Source organism: Balaenoptera borealis (genome assembly GCF_965194805.1).
Source record: "Balaenoptera borealis genome assembly, chromosome: 19".
Lineage (NCBI taxonomy): Eukaryota > Metazoa > Chordata > Mammalia > Artiodactyla > Balaenopteridae > Balaenoptera > Balaenoptera borealis.
Window position 1 is genome coordinate 1,372,501 of NC_138878.1, and position 22,240 is coordinate 1,394,740.

The 22,240-nt window shown below is 62.3% G+C and overlaps 2 protein-coding genes across 13 annotated transcripts in view; one reads left to right on the forward strand and one right to left on the reverse strand.

Moving 5' to 3' along the window:
- Positions 1-22,240, reverse strand: part of ZNF469 (zinc finger protein 469) — a 284,463-nt gene that overhangs the window by 43,861 nt on the left and 218,362 nt on the right. The window contains exons 1-2 of one of the 7 annotated variants that reach the window (XM_082368703.1): positions 13,074-13,396; positions 7,378-7,627 (exon numbers count right to left, since the gene is read on the reverse strand). The exons of 4 other annotated variants lie outside the window; for them this stretch is intronic. The gene's annotated coding sequence lies outside the window, so the exon portion shown is untranslated. Of the gene's footprint in view, positions 1-7,377; positions 7,628-12,696; positions 12,782-13,073; positions 13,397-22,240 lie in introns of those variants that run through there. 2 more of the 7 variants (XM_082368701.1, XM_082368707.1) reach the window with 2 other exon arrangements.
- On the forward strand, positions 9,635-21,426 carry LOC309617085 (uncharacterized protein). Of its 6 annotated transcripts, none has more exons than XM_082368734.1 (6): positions 9,635-10,983; positions 11,172-11,245; positions 11,650-11,705; positions 19,586-19,709; positions 20,001-20,121; positions 20,566-21,426. In XM_082368734.1, the coding sequence occupies exons 1-6, from the start codon at positions 10,936-10,938 to the stop codon at positions 20,857-20,859; spliced, it is 717 nt and encodes a 238-aa protein (XP_082224860.1). In that variant the 5' UTR covers positions 9,635-10,935; the 3' UTR covers positions 20,860-21,426. The 6 variants fall into 6 exon arrangements, 4 of the variants coding, with proteins under 4 accessions (XP_082224860.1, XP_082224861.1, XP_082224863.1 ...); XM_082368735.1 differs by having other exon boundaries at positions 20,678-21,426; XM_082368737.1 differs by lacking the exon at positions 11,650-11,705 and having other exon boundaries at positions 9,635-10,993.

Genomic DNA, 22,240 nt, shown 5'->3' on the forward strand with positions numbered 1-22,240 from the left:
CCAGCAGGTGCGGCCTCAGTTTCCCCATCTGGAGAATGGAGCCAATTTTCGAGCTGCCAGACCCCGGCGGAAGCTGGGGTCACGAGGGTGCTGAGGTTCAAAGGCTGCCGCAGGCTGGGGCAGCACCCAGGCTTGGGTGTGCGGACCCTGGAGGTCAGGCTCGTCCACTGGTGCCCCCGTCCCCTCCCACCATGAGGGCCAATGGCTCCGGGCTCCCCAGCGATGGCCACGACGGCAGGCGCTGACGGGAGCAGCTCACCTGGACCCTCCATTCACCCCAAGCTGCCACCTCCATCGCCTGGGCGGATTCTCACGCTGATCTGTGAGCAGGAGCGATGACGTAACCCCCAGCTCCTCACTGAGGAAGCGAGGTCCAGAGAGGTGGGGAGCACTGTTTGGGGCCACCCTATGCTTGTGTCACGTAGAGCCTAGCGGGGCGGGGGACTGGAACGTGGCTCCCACCTCCTGGGTGCCCTGCCCCTGGGGTCCCAGTGCTCCTGCTGGCCTGTGGGCACGGTCCAGCCCTCCCACTCAGGTGGCCCTGGGCCCAGCCCTGGGGAAGGAACACCCGTGAGACAGGGCTGCCTGGCTGGGGTGTTCTGAGCTGGCCTCTGCCCAAACCACCAACCACCAGCCACATGAGCACAGCCAGCTGGGACCAGCCGGCCTTCCACCAACCCAGTGCTGCCCCCTGAGGGGCCGGGGCAGGACCAGCAGAAGCACTGCAGAATCATGAAAAGTGATAAACTGCAGTTGTGTGAATCCCCTAGGCTGGGGCTGCTTGTTACAGAGCAGTGGGTAGCTGTAGTCCTCAAAATCTCTCAGCTTTAGCTTTCTTCTCTAAGTGGGGTGTTGAGTGGATTAAACAGGATGGTGCAACTCAAGCTCTCAGCACAGTAAGTGCAGACCAGTGACGGCTGTTGTAAATTTATCACCATCAGCTGTGTCCCAGGACCCATGAAAATGACTGTTTTCCTGTGGGAAAGCGACTTGGATCCCGCCTGACCGTCTGCTCACAACCCCTGTCCCAGACGCTCCGGGCTACTGCCAAGGATGCAGATCCAAGTTCATGTGCAGAACTCCTGTCTCCCTTCCTCGGGGTGCCGGCCAGCCCATCCTCCTCCCCAACGAACGCATCTTTGCACCCAGATGTGTCCTGAGCAGGGGGACCTCGGTGAGAAGTGAGGGGAGGGCCCCGTGCCCCTCTCGCTCCCCCCCGCGGTCACTGTAGGAGCCCCTCGGACTCCGCAGCGGGAGGGGCAGGGATCAAAGGCCTCATCCGAGGGAGGGGACACTCACTTCCTCCAGCACTGTCTTTATTTGCTGATAGAAAGCGCTTTCTGAGGACTCTGTTTTGTTTCCTCTGACTCAGCTTTGTCCAGTGTGCTGATGGAAGCGGCGCCGTCTGCCATGCGCCAACCCGGCCAGGACAGAGATGCCTCTGACCTATGCCCCAGGGTCCAGGAGCCCTAACACCCAGGGGCCCGCGCCCCAAACGGGAGGCTCGGGGGTGAGGGCCAGGTTCCTCTCTCGATTGTCACGCCCAGATGCCAGGATGCCGGGACGTCTGGAACAAGGGGTCTGAGGTCGTCTTAGCCTGGGGGTTTCCAACTTTTGTAGCCACTGAAACCTTGGTTCACGTCTAAAAGAAATCTCACAGAGAGAATCTATCTATCTATCTATCCATCCATCCGCCATCTATCTGTCTCACACATACATACAGGATACCTATATAAATAAATATTCGGACTCATATTTACTGACTTAGGAAGACGCACAGCCTTGCCCTCCCCCCCTCCTGAGAACCCTGAAATCTGCCCACCTCCCCCTGTCCTCACCCTCCCTTCCCCAGCAGCCGGGAGAGGGGCGGGCAGACCCTGTGATGAGGGACGGAGGATGGGCGGGGGAAAGGCCCAGGCCATGAGACTGGGAGGGCCGCTCCCACCTCGGGTCCGGGGGCGGGTGCACAACACAGACCTGCCCGAGGGCATCCTCAGGCCATGGAGACCGAGGAGTCTCCGGGAGTCACGAATCCACCAAGGAGAGGCTTCCCAGGACCTTTTGCTGGGCTGGCGGGTGGGACAGAGGCCTGAGCCAGGGGGGTCTCTCTGCCCCCCTCAGGAGGGTCTCCTGTGAGGCCAGTGCAGCAAAGGCAGAGCCAAGTGGCTGAGAGGCCGCCTCCCAGGCATTGCCCGGGAACCTGACCATCCCAGGGCCCTCTCAACCCCGCACGCCAATCAGGAATCGTTCTGTCACTTGTACTCAAGAGAATCAATGCATAAGAATGCGGTCAAGCTAAAAGTGGGGTGACGAGGAGAAAGGACCCAGAGTGGGGTGTAAGACGGGAACGGAAAGTGAGCAGACGGACAGCAGACATCCCTGCGGGTGGCTCCGCCCGTGCGGGGGCCTGGGTGGAGGGGCCTCGGCCGGCAGCAAGATGACCAGCGTGGGCTGAGGCGGCAGAGTCCACCTGGGACGGCCCAGGGCCGTGGCCTTCGGGGACAGGTGTCCGGAGGGGAGGGACAGTCTCAAGGCAGTGAGTGCTCTTGGTGGTGGGGGCCATATGGTGGGACGGACAGACGGCCTCCTGGAACCGACATCGGGGTTCCAACCCCTACCCCTTGCTGGGTGTGTGACCTCGGACGAGTCCCTGCAGCCTCGGAGCCTCAAATGGGAATTATAGTGTCTTAATATTACCTGCCCGGAGGGGTACAGTGAGAGGAACACCAATCATCTGGGCAAAATCCTAGCACGGTGCCTGGCACGTGGTACATGGAACAGCACAGGATCCCAGTAACCCAAATGTGCAACTTATATAACATTACATATATACCTGCACACAATTAAATATTGAGTGTGATACACTGTATACAACACTATATAATGTACAGTGTTATACATGTAACAATATATCACGTACAATAATACATCACGTACAATAACCTGTGCACCTATGTGTCGTCTATGTGTCTACCCACCCACCTCCAGAGCTTCCTAACTGGCTGGCTGTAGTCACAGAGAAACTTCCTCCTTTCCGAAACTTCCTGAGGACCTGCCTGCAGAGTCTGTCCCAGGTAGAGGGGTCCCAGGGCTGATCCAGTCCTGTGGGGGCCGCCTGAGCCAGCCTGAGGCTGCCCGGGCCGAGGTGGCATCCAGGGGAGTAGGGAGGGGCTGGGCGGGAGCAGGTGCAAGGCAGGCCGAGAGGTTTGGGTGCCCGGGGTGGACACGGCTGTCCGTGAGGACGGAGACCCCATGTAAACCATGACGCCGGGAGTCCCTGAGCCCTGAGTCCCCGAGGACACCGCGAGTCTCCGTCACTCACCCACTGGAACCTGCATGTCCCCTGGCCTCCGGGGCCACGGACCCACCAGGCACAGCGGGGCTCCAGGACACGCCAGGCATGACCCGAGGGGGCTGGGATGGGAGCGCGACCCCCTCCCCCCGCCCCCAGGCTGCCCTGAGCGCACGCAGCCACGCTCCCCCTCGCCCCCCACACCCGGCCTTCGAAGATGAGCCCAGAAGAATGTGAAATGGCGCTCTGGTCACTTTTACAGACGACACGTTGAGATGCTCGCTAGATAAAACACATGACGAAAGTTCACGCCACCTGCTGCTTTTCCTCGTGCAGCCACCAGAAAATCAGAAGCGGTCCCTGTGGCTTGTGCCCCATTTCCCTCGATGGCACTGCTTTCTTGAGGTCCCATCGCTGCTCTACACTTCAGGGCCTGACAACCTCTCTTGAAGGCACCTGCCCGAGACGCCTGGTTGCCAGATGGCGTCCACTCCACCTTCTGGTGGAACAATGTCCGCTGCCGCACACCAGGCCTGGCCCGTGGCTGGCAAAGCCCCTGCAGACCGATTGCCGGCCATACAGGTCTGCACCCCTGTGCCAGGAGGCACAGCTGTGCCGCGGGGCGAGTGGGGAGACTGAGGGCCCAGGAGGGGACACACTGAGGACCCCAGGCTGGCTGACCCTTCCCGAGACCCTCGTCCTGCCCTACACGACGGGGTCCCCTGGGCCCTGCGGGGCTCAGCTCACAGCCACCTGAACACCAGCCTCAAGCTCTTGCTCAACAGGTCCCGGGCAACACGGCACAGGAGGCTTCAGGCCTGCACACACAGATTCAGCACCTACGAACAGCAGGCAGGCCCTTCCGGAGCCTCTGAGGCTTTAATTATTCCCCAGGCACCAGCCCGGCATAAACACAGCCTAGACATCCAAGAAAAGCACGCTGCCGGCACGGGGAGCCTTTCTCAGAGCGAGACGCAGCCGGGGCACTGGCCTGCCGGTGAGCTTGTTCAGATAACAATCGGATTCGGGGGCCCTGAGCTGACCCTGGAGCGGGCACGCTCCCGCTCGCCAGGAGCGACCACCCCGGCCAGGCCTGGAGGGCCGCCGACTGCCTTTCTTCCGCTGGGAGGGCACTCCGGGGTGGGGAGCAGGAATGCATGTGGGCTGGTCCGAGTTTAGAATGTATTTATAGACGGCTGCCAGCCGAGTGGTACCCTCGAGGTCAGCTTCCTGCCAGGCCCTGTGGCCAGATGTTTACTGAGATTGCAGAGACCGACCCACCCACGCACGCCCGGATTCATTCCACATCCATGCTCAGAGGCCGCTCCATGCTGGGGCCTGGCCAGACTCCGGGAGCTCAGAGAGGAGCTGGCACCGGGTGCCAGCACACCAGGGACTTGAGACATGAAACCACTGTGCGCAGGGCAGAATTAAGAAGGAGCAACGGAGAGGAGGGGACTCATGCTCCCTTGGAAGGGAAGCCGTCTCAGAGGAAAGGCAGGGCAATGTTAGAGGTGGGTTTTGAAGGATGAATAGAAGTTTTCCATACATCCCAAAGAGAGAAAAATAGCATGTGTAAGGATATGGTGGTGAGCAAGGAAGTGGTGTGCGTGGGCACAGCTGCTGTCCAGCGTACCTAGAACATGGCATCTAGGGACAAAAAGATAAGGGCTTAAGAGGGTCTTGAACTTCAACGTGGGTACTCCCCTTATAGTCACCAGGGGAGCTTATGAAGATGCAAACCCCAGGCCCTCCTCTAGCAGTTCTGATTCAGCAGACCTGGGTGAGACGGGAGTCTGCTCAAGGGTCACAAACCCCACCTTGAGAGACTGAGGCCCAGAGAAGGAAGTGCAGTCTGGAGAGGCTTCCTGGAGGAAGCAGGTGAGAAGGGTGAGGAGGGCTTGGATGGGGGAGGGGCCCTGTGCTAGGGGTGGGTGTCAGGGGTTCCACAGCTGAAGGGCACCTGGAGACCAGCATTGCACGGTGGCCACGACCACACGCCGGACCTCAAGAACCTAAACTGCCTCACTGATTTTGTATTGATCCCATGTTGGAGTGACGGCCTTTTGGACATACTGTATTAAATATAATTAATTTCACCGGTTTCTTTTTTTGTTTTTAAATGTAGTTTCTAGAGCATTTAAACTTACCTGTGTACTTTGGTTATATCGTATTATATGTGTACATGCAATACTCATGACACAATGTCATACACGCACACAACACTCACATATGTGCACACAGGCACATACATGTGCACACCCACACGCACACAAGCGCACTCACATGTACCCACACGCGTGACACACTCGTGTGCACACTCACCCAACACGTGCACACCCCACAATACACACAGGCACACGCTCACAGACACGCCCCCACACACGCACACCCCTGCTCCGACGGCTGCACACGGCCACAAGCTGCGATGAGGGCAGGCCCTGGTCTCGGGCTCCCTCGATCTGAAGGCAGCCCCGCACGGCAGGGGTGCGGGCAGCGAAGCTCCGGCCTCTCATGGGCTCTACAGGCCAGGAGGGGGGCCGGATGCGCTGGCGGCCTGACCTGCCCCTTGGCCGGGCCCAGGCCCTCGGGGTCCTGATGCCGGGGCCTGGCCCTTCCCTCTGTGCCTCAGCTCCCCCGCCTGTAAAACGGCACCAGCGGGCCCGCTTCCCGGGGGACGGGGACCCGGCACTGGCCGCCGCCCTGTCACCTGCCAAGTGCCCACCTTCCCATCGTGGTGCAGACCAGCCCGACAACTGAGCGGCAGTGTGACTGCTGGAGGGGGGCCCCACGAGGGCGTCACCCTCCCCGCGGCTGCTCTCGCGTCGGTCCCCGGGCCCCTGGGACAAAGAAGGCTGCGGTAAGAACCAGGGCGGGTCCGCATCCCCGCCCTGACTCTGAGCTGTGTGAGGGAGGCGGCCGCTTCACCTCGCCTTTTTCTCCCCAGGGCGGGGGCTGGCCGGGCCCGTGCTGCCTCCCGGCCTCCCCTGGTCCTGCTCTCCTCCTTCTAGGATCGGCCCCTGGAACACCTTCTTCCTCCCGGCCTCCCCTGATCCCGCCCAGACGCCCCCTTCGCACCCTTCCTGGAGTCGCTGCCCCCAGGAGGACGGAGGGGGTGGCCCGGTCACAGCGGCCCAGGCCTGGAGCACAGCCTGGCCCAGGCAGTCCCGCGCAGGAGACTGATTGCTAGACGCAGGCGCGAAGCACAGAGGGAGCCCAGCACGCAGGGGTGTCGCTCTGCGGCCGCCGGGGAGGACCCCACCTCTCCCCAGTCTCCGCACGTCACAGCTAAGGAAAAGCCAGCCTGCTGGGTCGGGGTACTGGGCCCCAGCGCCTCGCTCCCTGTGCTGTGCCCAAGCGTGACGTGCCTGGCGAGAGCCAGACTGGGAGTGCCCGGGGCAGGGCACGACCCTGGACGGAGCTGGAGGGCACACCTGGCCGCAGCCCTCGACCCCTCTGACTGCGCTCTGCTGGGTGGGCTTTGGGCAAGTGTTGTAACCTCTCTGGGGTGAGAACCGTGGACTCCGCTAGTTCCTGGGCTTGTCTTTTCTGATCGTGTGCTCTGGAACCACGGAAATCATCACGGAACAGGTTACGGGGCCCACTCTGGGACGGACCTGAGCTAACACTCCATAGGTCACCTGACCTCAGCAAGCGATGTTGGCATCTCCTGGGAACAGTGTCCATTCAGAGCCAGTGTCCCTGAGTGATGTGCTTGGTCCCTCTCGGAGGGCACAGTCACCCTGGGAAGAAACCTCTCGGGAAGGCTGGGGGAAGGGCAAGCAACCCTACATTTTTAGCAGAGCAGCGGGGTCTGGCCTCAAGGGGACCTGGCCTCCCTTTCCTTTAGGGGAGATGCCTCTGGGAGGGGCAGGGGCCAGAGGACAGAGCCTCCTGCAACACTGTCCTTAAAGACATGGCCTCGGGGTCATGACAGCCACTCTTTGCCTCCGTCTCCCCTTTGCGTCCAGGCAGAGGTTGAATCCGGGCCCCTCTTCCTGGCAAGTGAGCCCAAGCCAGCGCCTCTGCCTCCCTGCCCCAGTTTCCTTGTCCACAGAAAGAAGGTTAGGTCCCCATCCCCTTACCCACTGGCGGGAACGGGAAACGGTGCAGCTGGAGTGCGGAACGGTCCGGCGGCTCCTGGACAGGTTAGAGTGACCACGTGACTCCACGGATGTCTACCCACGAGAAACGAAAACACACGTCCACACAAACGCCTGTGCACGCATGTTCACAGCAGAGTCATCACGCAGCTCAAGGGTGAAAGTGCCCGTGTCCATCGCGGATGATGGATACACACAGTGTGGTCGTCCACACGCTGGAATACTATTCAGCCTTAAAAAGGAACAAAGTTTCAATCCCGGCTGCAATGCAGATGAACCCAGCGAACGCCACGCCAAGTGAAGAGAGTCATGGAAAGAAAAACACTGTGGTTTCGCTCATGTGAAACGTCCAGAATGGGCAAATCCATAGAGAAAGAAAGTAGCTTAGCGGTTGCCAAGGCTGGGGGAGGGGCAGGAGTGACTGCCAGTGGGTACCAGGTTTCTTTTTGGGGTAATGAGAATGTTCTAGAACAAGACGGTGGTGATGGTTGCACAACCTTGTGAACACACTAAAAACCACTGGTGGCGTGTACACTTTAAAAGGGTGAATTTTATGATACATGAACTATATTTATATTTTTAAAAACAAGGTTCCTGCTGAGTAGGGCTGATGTAGGACACGAGACGCCCACTAGCCCGCAGCGCCGCAGCCTCCGCCGATGGGGCCACCTCCTCCAGTACCAGGACCTGATCCTGGCTCCCTCGCCCCGTCCAGCCACGGCCGTGGCAATTCCCCACTGACCACCCCCCGGCCCCGCCCCTAGCCAGGAACCCAGTGAGACCCTGTTCTGCAGCGTCCCCAGAGGGCAGCGCCGCCCGGCCGGCCACATGCAGGGCCCAGAGAAGCAGTCCCCGTTTACACATGGCCACCTTGGCCCGGCCACCCCGGAGGAATTCAGAAAATGCAATGGTCACATTCTGCAGGGCGGCGGGCCGGGCCTTCGGGAAGACTCAAGGGCCGCTCATGAATGTGGATTCTGTTTAGCTGCTGGCTGGGACGCCGGCCTGCGAGCAGCCCAGAGTCAGGACAGAGGCTGTTAGCAGACAGCCGGCTGCTGGCTCCCGCCTGCCTGCCCACCAGGGGGCTGAAGACGGCGCAGGAGGCTCTGTTCCCGGGGCCCTGTCCCATCCACCTGCTCTCACCTGTGTGGTCCCTCACTCCTCCCTCCTCCACGGGCTGCTGACTCTGGGTACAGGTGGGTGGCCGAGCCCAGGCCAGGCAGCTGCGTGAAGACGAGCACCCTGAAGGCCACCTCCCCTGGCCCTCTCTGTGATGCAAACTGGGGCCCCCAGGGGGCCACTGCCTAGTCACGGCCTCTGGGGAGGCTGAGCGGGCCTTGACCCAGGGCTCTGAGTTCCCCCCAAACCCATTTTTCACTCGAGTGACGCCCACCCCTACGTGGGAGGGTGAGAGCTGTGGGTGTGAGGACCCCTCTGGGGGAGGCAAGGACAGCTGGGCCGCCAGCTCCTGGGCGGCGGGCCGTGGTGCCCTCTTGCTTCTAGCTCTGGGTGATGGGGAAGACGGGGTGGGGAGGGGGCCTGGGACGACGGTGTCGGGGTGTGGCAGGTAAGCCCCCAGGGTCCCCCAGGCTAGCCCCGCATTCTGGAGGGAGCCCTCTCCATCCCCAGGCTCTCCCCACGGTCATAAAGGGAGCTTATATTTGGAACTGTCCTTCAAAAAGCCAGCTTTATTTAGACAAGGATGTAATTCTAAGAGACCACTTCAATCCTGACAAGAACTGGGGTGAGTAATGAGCAGGAAACCTATAGTTTGACGCCGGGGTCACGGCCCCCGAAGTCCTGCCAGGGCAGACACCGATCTCACTTTCTGGCCACTGGGAGCCAGGCCGGGTGACCGCAGGCCGGCTGTGCGCAGGGGCGGGGCCGCGGGCGCTAAAGACCATCTGGAGGCAGGAACTCGCAGTGCAGGCCACAGCCAGGCCCGGCCCCCGCCTGCCACCCTGCCGCCTACCCTTCCCCAAGTTGGCCTGGCAGACCCGGTCCAAGGGGGCATCTGCAGGAGTGACGTGGACCCATGAGAAGGCTGAGGGGCCGAAGCGCTGGATAGCACCCGAGGAGGAAGGAGGGAATCCCAAGTCAGAAATGACAGAGGCCTCAGCCCTGCTGGAGGGCGGCTTCCAGGGTGCACACGCGACGGCACTGTGTACGCAGTCCTCACGAGCAAAGAAAGCAGCCCGTGCAGGGCATACACGGCTACGGTGGGGCCGCCACTCACGCTTCCAGGACCTTTGGGTGTGTAGGACAAGGCACCCCCAGGATGGACGCAGCCTGGGTGTGCGGAGGGAGGCCTGTTGAGCAGAGCACAGGCTCGGCGGCCTTGTGCACTGAACAACCTGCCCAACCATACAGGCTTACTTTTCTTTCCACCCAGGGAAATGGTGGGGCTGAGTGACGTACAAGATTGCAATCAGTCCCTGAGGACGGCGTCCGCCACCCCAGCCATGGCCACCAGGTGAAAGGTGAGGATAAACTAGCCCCAGGCAATTGCAAGGATGTCTCACAGAGCTCACCCCGCCCCCACCCTCCTCCCTCCACCAGGCTCAGTTCAGCCCCCAATTCCATCAGAGAACGAGGTTGGCAATAGAATCCTGAAAGTCCCCCCGCCAGGGGTGCTGTGTGCACGGCACGGCTTGGCGGGGACAGAGCTCTGAGCACGGCATCACCTTCCTGTTCATGGGGGACAGTCTAGCGGGGGATGGGCAGGCCCACAGGTGATGACAGGTGGGGTGCCAGAAGGACTGCGGGCCGAACAAAGGAAGGGGTGTCCTGATGGGGAAGGTGGGACGGTGGAGATGGGGGACAGGACGCCAGGTGTCCAGGCCGCGAGGTGGGAAGCAGGAGCCAGCGTCCTGGATGCTGAATGGACCAGGAGGGCTGTCCGGGAGAGGACGGGCTGGACCGTGGCTGTCTTTGAATGCTGGGCTCCAGCTCTAGCTCTGTCTGCAGCGGGCAGGAGAGTGGGCTGGTCATGCACTTTCCCAGCTCTCTTCCCCACCACGTATCTACAATGAACCAAAGCCAAGGTGGGCAGGCCAGCCGGGGCCCACCGGGACCCAGGCTGCGTCCTGCCTTGGCTGCACGATGGTTCCCTACAACCTCCCTCTGTCCTGGACTTGCAGCTGGCACCTCGCACCCTTTCAAGTATTTTGCATCTTCCACACCCCTCCCACAGACCCCTCGGAGTCTCCGTGGCCCCGAGGGCAGTAACCACGCAGCATCTGCCCACTCGGCATGCTTGCCTGTGCCCCGGCGCTCTGTCCCTCAGCCTGTCCCATGACGCCCTGAGAAGTCCCCCACTGTCCTGGTGACTTGCCCACACAGCCCGTGGACAGCTGTTTCTGGAGCCTGCGCTCTTGATCTGCACTGCCTTACCCCTCACTCTCAGCCCCTCCTTTTGGATGAGGAAGCAGAGGGTAACTGAATTCTTACAGTCAAAACCAACAGGGATGGGGTGGGGCTTGGCTCGGAAGTCTCAGGGCTCTGGAGGAAGCAGAAGTGTGAACCGATGTCCAGGAGCACATGTGTCTTTGGCACCATCAATGGTTGCAAGGTTCCAGAAGAAAGGAGGTGAGGGCAGGTCTCTGTTTCCCGGCCACCCTGGTGCTCACAAATGTGAAGCCAGGTGGAGACCCGCTGACCTTCTCCCAGGGAGGGAGGCGGGAAGGTGCCTGGCCTGGAAGTTAAGTTGGAAAAGGCGCAGGCCCTGAAATGAGGAGGCTAACAGGGGACATAATCTCTCTATTAACATTCTGCAGAGGCAACCGCGTGTGAGAGTTAACCCAAGTGTGCTGCCCCCGGATGACAGGACTGGAGCTGACAGAAACCACAGGTAGGAGGCTTTCTGCTCTACTTGCAGCAGAGCTTTCTTGGAACCCTTCGGCGGATTTCAGGGGTGGGACCTGGCTGCTGTGACAGGAGTGAGTTCCCCGTCGCCGGGGGTATTCAAGCAGAGTCGGTGACCCAGAGGCAGGGTCTGGTGGAGACCGAAGCCCGGATGAGGGGGTTGAAGTTCATGACCTCTAAGTTCCCTCTGACTCTGAAATCCTGGGACTTGCTGCTTCCACACTGCCCGGGGTGGCAGCCAGCCAGGGGTTCAGGTGCGGGGCCACACATGCTTCACCAGGCTGAGACACTGCTTCCCAGGCTGAGACGCTGTAGGGGCCACGGTCCCCCTCGAGATGGCCTGGCCTTCCTATTTTCTTCAAACAGGATTCCCCCTCTTCCTCCTCACAGGGAGGCTCCTGGCAGGCTCTGCCCCGTGGTTCCGGACCTGCCAGGCCAGGCACAAGGTACACGAGGGCATGCCCTCCCAGGCCACTTTCTCAGAGGTGGCCCTGGCTGTCCTTCCTTAAACTGTAACTCCGCCCCACCTCCCCCCCACCAGCTCCCTGTCTGATACTGTCCCCGGCATTTTGCCTGTTACCTTGCCTGTTATCAGGAAGGCAGTGGTCTTTGCTGGGTCAGGGGATGCCTGGGACATTGTGGGACACTGAGAGGGCTCAATGCACATTTCCTCAACCAAGAGGCAGACGTGGAGTCCATCTGATGGAATGGAGAGGGGCTATCAGCCACTGCTGCTCACTAGCTGTGCTGCGCTGGCCCAGTTACCTAACCTCTCTGGCCCTCAGTTTCTTCATCTAGAATATGGGGCACCACCTAGCTCATGATATGAGGATCAACACAGTAACACGTGGCACAGTCCCTACACAGCAAATAGTGTCCGCTCAAGCACCAGTCCGGAAAGGGTTAAAGGCCTCAGCAGCTGCCACGGCGCAGGAGCCCCCCACCGCCGCCGCTGCACCCAGAGGCCTGTCCCTCCGACCCCGTTGCCCTCACCCCCACCCCCGGGCGGACGGTGCAGGGGCAGGGTCTGGTGGCCGCGGTAAGTCCCCTCGAGCCCGGCTGGCCTTCCCTTCCGGCCGCCGCCGTGCGGCGCCGCGTCCCCACGGGTCCCTCTGGCCCGGTTCCCTCGGCGCGCCAAGCCAGCCAGGGGCGCGGGCCGGGTTGGGGCGCCGCGTGGCCTCCCCCCGCAGGAGCACAGCGGCGCGGAGCCCCCCGGTCGGAAAGACCCCACCCCGCTCCGCGCGCTGCCTCCGCCGCAGTGTCCGAGTGCCACGGGGCCAGCACGCCCGGGGGCGACCCAGAGGAGGCAGCGGCCCAGCTCGGGGACCAACTGCTGCGATCCGAAATGAATGGCCGGCCCACGGCCGCTCGCGCCCCCCCTCCCGGCCCCCGCTCCCCGCAGTCCGGCCCGGCGGCTCCCAGCTACCCGGAACCCACCGCTCGGCGGCCACTTGGGCTGCACTTTGCAAAGTGTCCCGCGGAGCTGGCCCAAGCTCTGTCAAGGGCGCCGGACAGGGCTGAGGCCAGGCGGCACGGCCGCGGCCCCCGCCGAGCCCCCGGCGCGCCCTGGCGTCTGCGGCGCTGCACGTCCCGGGCCGGGAGCGAGGTCGGGGCAGCCGGGCCGCGGAGCAGCGAGGGCCGGGAGGGTCCGTCCGGCCCCGCCGGGGCGCGCCACCGAGGGCGCGGGGACGCGGCGGGGAGCGGGCAGCCAGGTGACCCCGGGGGCCAAGCCCCGAGTCCCTCCGGAGCCGCCCGAGCTAGTGCCGCTGCCCGGGAGCCGCGGGCGGCGCGGGGCGCGGCGCGTCCACACTCACCTCCCGCTCCGAGGGCCCCGCGCCGCTCGCCGCGCTGGCGGATGCGAACGAGCTCCCGGAACGGCAGCGGCGGCTGCCGGCGCCCGGCCCGCGCGCAGCGCTCTGCGGCGCGGAGGCGCAGTCCTCATCCCTGACCGCAGGCCCGCCCGGGCCGCGCAGCGCTCTGCCCCTCCGGGGCGGGGTGGGGAAAGGAGGAAAGCAACCTCCACCCGCTTCCCAGGTCGGGCCGCGCGGGCCAAGTCCTCTCCAAACAAGCTCCCGGCAGCCGGCTGGGTGCTCCGGAGGGCCGTGGGGTCTGCCCCCAGGCAACCGCGGCGGCTTCAGTTACAAACTTTGCTCCCCCCCGCCCCCCCCGCTATTTTTAAGCACCGCTCTTCCTAGGTATTTGTTTCAGGGGGATCCACCCTAGTGATGGGGGTCCTGATGGGAAAGGTACATAAGCCAGCAAACCTTGCCCAGGCCCCCTGCCAGCCCACCCCAAAACTGGCAGGGCTTGCTGCTGCTCAGAGGCAAAGGCTGGATTTAGCACGACTTCCCAAACTGGTGGCGTGAGTGTACCCATGTGGTTTCCAATCGCTCCCCTGTCTCCATCCCCACCGGGCCTCCTCTCCAGCCCTCACCTGGTACCTGCCCGGTAAACATTTCCCCCTGTGCCTCTGGCGGGGAGGATCAGTGGTGGGGGGGGGGGGGCACACCACTGTCGCTTTGCACCTGCTTGGGGAACTTCAGCTGGAGGTCTCTCCACGCCTCGAAGGTGGGAGTTGATGGTCCCTAAAATCATAGTGCCTTGGCTCTGGGCCCCCCCGTCCAGCCTCTGGCCTGTCCCAGACTGGAACACAGATGGTGGGGAGCTGGAACCATGCAGGTCCCTAGAGCCGGAGGGACCCTAACAGGTCAGCTGCTCAGTGGTTCATTCACAAATGAGGACATCCAGGCCCAGAGAAGGCAAGGGATCTGCCCAAAGCCACACAGCCCGGTGTGTGTGACACAGGCTATCCTGGGGCAAGCAGGAGCGAGAGGCTGGTCCCTGGTGTGGACATGTGGGTCCTTCAAGGTCAGGGGGCAGCCCTCACGGGGGGCGTCCACCAACAGATGCAGCCCCTCCCCACTTTAGACAAACCAAGGCACGGGCTTAGGGCACTTCTGAGAAGTGAAATTGAGGGGAATTCTTCACTTTACAGAAAGGCATCCTTTCAGAACTAGTCGTTTGAACCGCGTTCCCCCTGAGAGTGCTGCCAGCACTGCAAAGTTCAAGTTTCACACCCTCTTAGGAACACCTTTATTATGTAAAGCAAGGTATAGGTAACACAGGGCCTTTGGCCCAGAATCCTGCACACGGGTGTGGAAATGAGGGAATGGGTCGCCCGGTCCGCCTGTGGCCTACGGTTTTGCATCAGTGGTCGAGCGCTGAGCTCTGCACGTACAATTCATAACCAACTAAAACACACGGCAAATCAAAGCTGATTTTCCTATGGCTGCTCATTACAGCGTCTGAGGAGGTTCCAGAAATTCCTGCCAGTTGTCTTGAAAACTTGAATTGAGCAAGGGGCTAGGGGCTCAGAGGCCCCGCCTCCTGGCCCTGCTGGCGCTCAGGGGCTCCGAGCCTCAGCTCACATTTCCGTGGCATCATTCTGGGCCTCAGGGTCCTGGGATCGCCCTCTCCATGGAAAGCGGCACAGGAAGGGGCTAAGAAACCCCCTCCAGTTAATCGGTATTTCAATCAGTTGGTTTCCTAAAGTTTCTAATGCCGGGGGTCCCCTGGCTCAGACAAAGTTCCCAGAAGGTATTTCCTTCCTGATCCTTCCTAATGGGTCTATTCTTGTTTCTAAGAAAGGCCACAGTTTCAGAGCTCACCCGTGTGTGTGTGTGTGTGTGTGTGTGTGTGTATGTGTGTGTCCAGCGTGGTACACCCGTGCACCCCTTGTGTGAGAAGCGCTCTCTCTCTCACGAGTGTGTAGAAGCAACAGAGGGCCTCGCTCCGTGCCGCCACTGTGACCACAGTCCTAAGAGCTGGTGCACAGGTGCTGCACGAGTGAATGAATCTGACTACCCTAGGAGGTAGCCTACTACCCTCCCCATCTCACAGGGGGGCTTAGGACACGCCCAAGGCCGCGCGGCGCGCCTCTCCTGCTCCAGGGCCACCATCCCACACAACTGGGAGCCCAGCACTCCAGGTTGGCGACTCTGGACAGCCCCCAAGCCCCCGCCCCAATCCTCCAAGCGCACCTGCTTGGGCGTGAAACCCAGCGCTTCTCAGTCGGGGGGCTGCTATGACAACCATCAGGCAGACACCAGAGATGTTACTGAACCTCCTGCGAAGCTCAGGTTGGCCCCCAAACGAAGGATTACTGGGCAGTACCGAGGGTGAAAACCCCGGGGCCAGCGGCCTCCAGGCGGTCAGTGATCTAGGCCTCTGGGTCCCAGAGCCTCCTCTTCCTCCTCACTGCCCCCTCAGCTGGACGTGGAGCTGCAGCCCCCTGCCCAGGAAGAGCTGCCCGACAGGACACCCCCGTGGGGCTCTGTGGAGGGGGCGTGGCCGGCAGGGTCTCCTCAATGGGAGGCCCAGCTTCTGCCTTGAGAAGCAGCAGAGCTGGAAGCTTCCCAGCTGTACCAAGCCTCCACTCTCCGAGAGGAGACAGCCTCGCAGGGGTGCTGACCCGACCTGCCCAAAGTCACAGACACAGAGCCCGGCCCTCCCACTGCCCGTCTGTCCCCTCGCTGCCTGCCACTGGCCACCCCCAAGGGGCAGAGGCTCCCTGGGCCCCCCGCGTGCGCTGGGAGAGCCAGTCAGCTCCTGAGTCATCCCCTAACTTCTGCCTGATGTCAAAATGAAACCGCGGACCCAAAGCCAGAGCAGGGGCGGGAGGAGTGAAACCTCCAGCAAATTCCAGGGGTTAGTGTCACATGGCCGTTCCAGCTTGACACTGACGGTGCCTGGCATGTGGACACCCATCCGTCCAGGCAGCCTCCCACCTCGAAAGTGATGCCCACCCCTGCCCTGAGGGTGGGTCCTCTCCAGTGGGGTCCCCGAGGACGAGGCCCTTGTCCCTGGGAGACGAGACCTCAGACCTCGGACCAGGCCTGCAGCTGTGACATGCCGGGTCGGGTGTTTCAACCCTCCTGGAGTTTTCCCGGCAAGTGTCACCTGCCATCTTGGGCTCCTTAGCCCCCTTTGCTGGATGGGGAGACTGAGGCTGGAGGAAGCAGGGGGCCCATCTAAGGACACAGGAGTTCGTGGTAGAGCCTGTCCCATCGCTGACTGCCTCTGCCTGCCGCTGGCCTCCTGGCCGAGTCCAGGGTGAGGGCATGGTGGCAGGCGGCTGCCTGAGCCCTGGGAGCCCGCTGCCAGCCTCACAGAGATGCCTTCTGGGCGCCCCTCACTTCTTCAGGGGTCCTGCTGGTGAATGGGGGAGTGTGGATTTGGTGGCTCTTGGGCCCCGTCCCATGAAGAGCCTCTTCGGCACGGACGCAGCAAACATCGACGTATATGGAACCCAAGACCTGCCCAGGAAGGTGTGCCCTGTGCACCGTCCCTGTGGGCTCCAAGGAACCCACGTTAGGGACATAATGTTGGCAGAATTTGCCAAATAGTCCGTGAACTCAGAGAGGCTGGCACAGGCAGGCCTGGCCTCTGTGCCCCGCTGCGCCCTGCCAGCTGTGTGTCCTTGCGCAAGTCAGCAACCTCTCTGAGTTTCTGCCTCCTGGTGTGGGAGGTGGCAACAGGGATGCCCACCACTCGGGAGGATTTGAGAGGCTGGGAGGGCAAAGCAGGACCCGTGGGGCGGCGGGGCAGCCCCAGCTCCTCCAGACAGTGGCCGGGGGTGGCTGAGCTCTTGGACATAGTAGCGGTGTCCAAGGGAGGAGGAGCAAGTGGTCCCAGGACATGAGGGACCCTGATGACCCCTCTGGCCCTTCAGGCACCCGGGGGCAGGGCCTACCTACAAGTCTTCTTCCTGACATCAGGGAAAAAAAAAATCCAGGCTCTAGAGGACATTAAGGAAAGTACAAAATGGAAATGAATCAGTCTTTATCTATAAAGCATGGCGTGAGCTTTCCTGCCCGAGTGCAGCTCAGGTCCCCAACAGGCATGCGTAAAAGCTGCTTTGATGAGCTGTCTGGGGCCTTTGCGGGGTCTGCTGTGATGGGGGTGGGTCCCCCAGCGAAGGTTGGGGGGGGAGGGAGGGGGAGGGCGGGAGGCCTGAGCGGTGGCCGCGCGGGTGGGGCCAGAGCAGAGGCAGCCGCTTTCCAAGGAGACATTCCAGACTGACGGTGGCGTGACTCAGACACCCGCCTGGAGCGCGATTGTTTCTGCCTGTCTTCCTGTCTTCCCAGTGGCCCCGTTTGTGAGCAAAGAGAGGGAGAGGAGAGGGTGCTCTTCCCGAGGAGGGTGTCACACGCAGACACAGGCACACCCTCCCGCCACACGCCACGACGCACAGCCCCGCGCTCTCCCACGTGGGGGCTGCACACCCCTGGGCCCGGCGGGGGTCCAGCCCAGGCCGAGGGACCCAGGACTCGGCGGAGGGTTGGGCCTGCAGGACTTCCCGAGGCAGACCCTCCCAGGTCCTGACAGCTCTGCTAATCCCCTCCTTGCAGCACCAGCCCCTACGCCTCCAGAAAGACCTCCGTGCCCTGCCCACCGGCTCAGGACTCCCGTCTCTCCCGGGCTCCGCCCAGCAGGGCAGCAGGCAGCTGGTGGCCCAGGTCCAAACCCCAACCCCGCCATCTGCCGGCCACGTGGCCCGAGCCTCAGTTTCCCCAACCCCAACCCCGCCATCTGCCAGCCACGTGGCCCGAGCCTCAGTTTCCCCATCCGCCGCCGTAAGTCCGACTCGCTCATGGAGGTGCTGGGCCCCGCGGGCGGCTCTTCAGCACCCGACATTCTCAGCCTGAACATCCTGAATTCAGCCTCTCGCAGGCCTTCAATACGGGAATCCTTCTAATGAAAAGAAAACAGAGGTGGCGGAGACCAGCCGGCCGGCCGAGGTAACCCAAGCCAGCGGCCTGGGGCATGAATGGGCCCTTTCATGGGGCAGCCACAGAACGAGGGCCTGGGGTGGAGATCACTGCGTTCGGCCCAAGGAATGGCAGTGCCCGGGGCAGGCCCGGGGCAGGGAGGAGACGGACAGTGGCCTGCAGCCCCGGCCTCGGGGCCTCGGGGCCTCCGGGCCCAGCCTCCTCCCCTTCCCCGTCCTGGACGCCCCCCTGACACCCATCCTGGCTGCAGGAAAGGAGCCAGCCGTCCCCCATCCAAATGCCACTGTCCTTGTTTTTCTCCTATAATTATGTCTCCGAGGGCCAACTACAAATTTACATTTTGCTCAGGTCGGTCATTTATCTGGAGCCTGCGAGGAAGGCCCCGGCTGTAAAAGGCGCATTCATGTGTGTTTTTGTGTTGCTCGGGGTGACCGGCCGCGGCGCGCGGACACAACTGGCCCTTTTAGCCGGGGCGGCTGTAGGAGCAGCGGTGCCCTCACCGCCTGGCCTGTGTAAACGCCTCCATGCCACTGGCCATGAATGACTTCAGTGTACAGAGGTTTTCTTTTTCCATACCTGGCCACCAGAACGTCCAACATTCTTCTAGAAAAAATGTGGCAAGGTCCCTGGGATCGTTTTCTCTCCAAATGGCTGATCCATCCCAGTCTGGCCCCGACACAAGCCAGCTCTTCTTCCACTTAATGATGTGAAAGAAAAATCGTGCTTCCGTTTTTGCCACCTGCTGTGATGGCCCCAACCATAGTTCCCTCTGACTTCCTGGGGGCGAAGGTCAGCGATGAGGCATTCCTCCTGGGTCTTTGAAGAGACATGGCGGGCTGGCGTGGGCCAGCCTGCAGGGGCAGGTGGCCCCCGTCTGGGTGCAGAGCCGGCGGGCCTGGGTCTGGGACCAGCCCAGGGAGCGGGTCCCTCTCTGGACGCCAGTGGATGTTCAGGCGGCCCTGGGCCTGGGCACAGCTGTCCCTGATGTCCCCGCATGTCCCTGCCGGGCACGGTCAGGACGCTGCCTCTCCTCCCCAGGGGCCATGCCTGTCATGGACGCCTCCTCAGGGGAGAACACTGAGGCCAGGATAGGAGGGAACACGCTGGGTAGGTGGGTGGGTGACCTGACCTCAGCTCGGTGCGCGTGTGTGACCGTGTGTCCGAGTGTGTGTGTACACATGCACATGCGATTGTGTGTACGTGTGTACAGGCATGTGTTAGGGGAGGTGTGTGTGTTCCTGAGTGTGGGTAGATGTGTGTTTACACATATGTTAGGAGCATGTGTATGTGAGAGTGCATGTGCCTATGTGAATGTGCATATATATCCACGACTATGCATGAATACATATGTGTCAACGTGTGTATGTGCGTGTGCATGCTTGAGTGTGTGTGAGAGTGTGTACACGTTTATGTGAGAGTGCATGTATATTCAAGAGAGTATGTGTACACGTGTGTCTGTGTATATGTGCACGTGTGTGCATGCCCACGTGTGTGGTGTGTGTGTGCGCGCTCACACCTACTCTTCTGGAACTCAGGATCCCTGAACCAGAGGCCGGGCCTGCTCCCTTGCTTGCCACCCCCCACCCCCCGTGCCTGCAGCAGGGCCGACGCCCAGGAACACTCGTATCCGCGGAGAAGTGAACCAGCAAAGCGCGTACTGTGAGTGTGTCCCCGACGGCTCCTCTCGCGGCTGACCCCGCGAGGATCTCCTCCGCTCACCCATCTCGCTGGGACCGCGCCCACGCCAGTGAGGGTCCAGAGGTGCTGAGCGGCACCAGTGCGGGCTCCGGGTCGCGCCCAGGCCCGCCTCTTCCTTCCACCCTGTGCCCGGCTTCCCTGCCCCGTCCCCGTGGCTGCGTGCGAGCACTAGTGGACGGTACCTCGCATGGCCGCCATCACTGACTTTCCTGCCTGACTTACTTCCCCATCTCGCGCCCCCGTTTCCCACAGTGGTCGTGACTCAGGACAGCCCGACAGTGATCCCCCCGCCCCCTTCTTCCCAGGACCTGCCCCGAGTCTCCCAGCCGGAGCCCCACCTCCAGCCCCTGCGTCGGCAGCGGGAGCCCAGCATGTGAGTGTGGGGACGTGCGGAGCCCAGGGCCCCGGCCCTGCAGACACCTTTCACAATGGCCAGGGAAGATCAGTTCAGCTCCCGCATCGCCCGGCCCTCCCTGCCTGTCCAGGCCTCGGTCACCAGGGTCCACCCGGGACACACTTCCACGGAGGGCTGGACCCTCCCTGGCGGCCTGCCGAGCACAGCGGCTTGAGCAGTGGGCTTTGTGGGCAACACGTGGGCCCGAGCACAGGGCGGGCAGTGGAGAGGCCTTCTCGAGTGGACCCTCGGTAGCCCAGGCCCCACCCTGACGCCCAGGCTGCACACTGGGGGGCAGGAAGCACGGCCCTGCGGCTGCGGCCTGACTCCAAAGAGGCCTCGCGTCCTCAGGCTCCTCACACCCCCAGGTCCCCCCGGTTCCGAGCCTCGGACCCCAGCATGACCACTACTCCTTGCCCACAGCTCTCCGCCACGTCCTGCCTGCCGGCCTCCAGCTGGCCCCGCTCCCCGTCCCTCCCCCTGTGGTGCCAGCCTGCGGAGAGCGCAGAAGGCTTACCCGGGACTCCATCCCCAGGGCACCCCCTTCCTCAGGAGGACCTGGGGGGGCTACGGAGCCTCCCGGGGGCAAAGCGAACCGCGGGAGTGCGGCCTCGCTCTGGCCTCCTCCGTCATCGCGGGGAGAACCTGGCCCCCCGCCCCCGAGCTGTGCCATCTGCATCGGGGCCACAGGCGGTGGTTTGTGTTCACGTGAAATAAAGTAGGAGTTCACTTGCCAGCTGTGCTCGCCCCATTCCCAGTGCTCAGCGGCCACGTGTGGCCGAGGAGCTGGGCCGGACAGCGGGACAGCACGCCCACCATCGCAGGAAGAACCATGGGGCCTGCCGGCCGGAAGGTGTGCACGTGGCGGGCCCGACAGGCGTTAGGGAGACCCGAGCAGCGCATTCTAGTCAGCGGCCCCGTTTCCTCTTCCCACTGTATCTTGTAGAATCAGCAAAAAGCAAGTCACGCACCTACCCAACCCTGTGCTTCACCAAACGAAGCCACCGCCTCCCCTTTGGGCCCCAGCCCTTCCGACGGCATCGGACGGAAAGGGCAGGAGCAGGGCCAGCCCAGCACCCGGGGTGACGTCACCAATCCACCGGGTGCCCCTCCCCCCAGTCCTCCTCAACCTCCCAGGCAGCCCTTCCACGGAGGGGCGTGGGCACTGGATGCCTGCTCACACCTGGGCCGAGGCTGTCACCCGGCCAAGGCCCTCGAAGACCTGACTTGGGCGAGCAGATCACCTGACCGCTGCCTGCGCGGTCCTGGTACCCTGCGCATGCGAGGTCGGTGGGAATGCAGTGGTTCCTGCCCTCCGGGGCGGTCACTGCCAGGTGCTGACTCAGATAAACAGGACGTTCACGTGTCGTGCAGGCTCTGGAACACACGGGGCACCGTGCCCGGCTCACCCTGCACGCGGTGAGCCTGCACAACTCCCCGGGCTCGAGTGCAGCCGCTCCAACTCAGCGGCACCCCAGGCCCGGCACAACCCCACAGGGTGTTTGCTACCGAGAGTCTAGCTGTTCAGGGTTGCAAAGGTGGGTTAGTGTCAGTAATGGAACAACCACTGCAGAAACATCCAGGACATCATGGCGGGGGGGGGGGGTTCTTTCTAAAACATGGACTCCGTCGCGTCACGCCCCTGCTCACAGGCTGCTCGTGGCTCCCTAGTGCCCGTAGGACAACACGTACTCTCAGCTGTAGACTCAAGGCCTTTTGCCGCCAGGGCCAAGCGCATCCCGGACTCAGTGCCTTCCCTCCTCTCTGCCTTTTCCACCCCAACTCAGGACACACTGAGCTGCTACACGTCACCCTAAACACCCCTGCATCTCCCCCACCTCACTCTGCATTTCTTCACCTCCTGCCAACTTTGCCAGCCCAGCAAACTCTTATTCATCCTCCAAGACCCACACAAGAAGTCCCCTCCTCCATGAAGCCTTCTCGTAGACCCTTAGATTGTGGCACGCATATACCACGCTGTGCATCAGTCTCCCCCCTGGGCCTTATTCATGTTCGCACACCTCACACCTCAGCTCCATACGTCCGCAGTGGTCTAATTCTGTCCTTTCATTCTTCACCACACAGTCGTCCCTCAGCC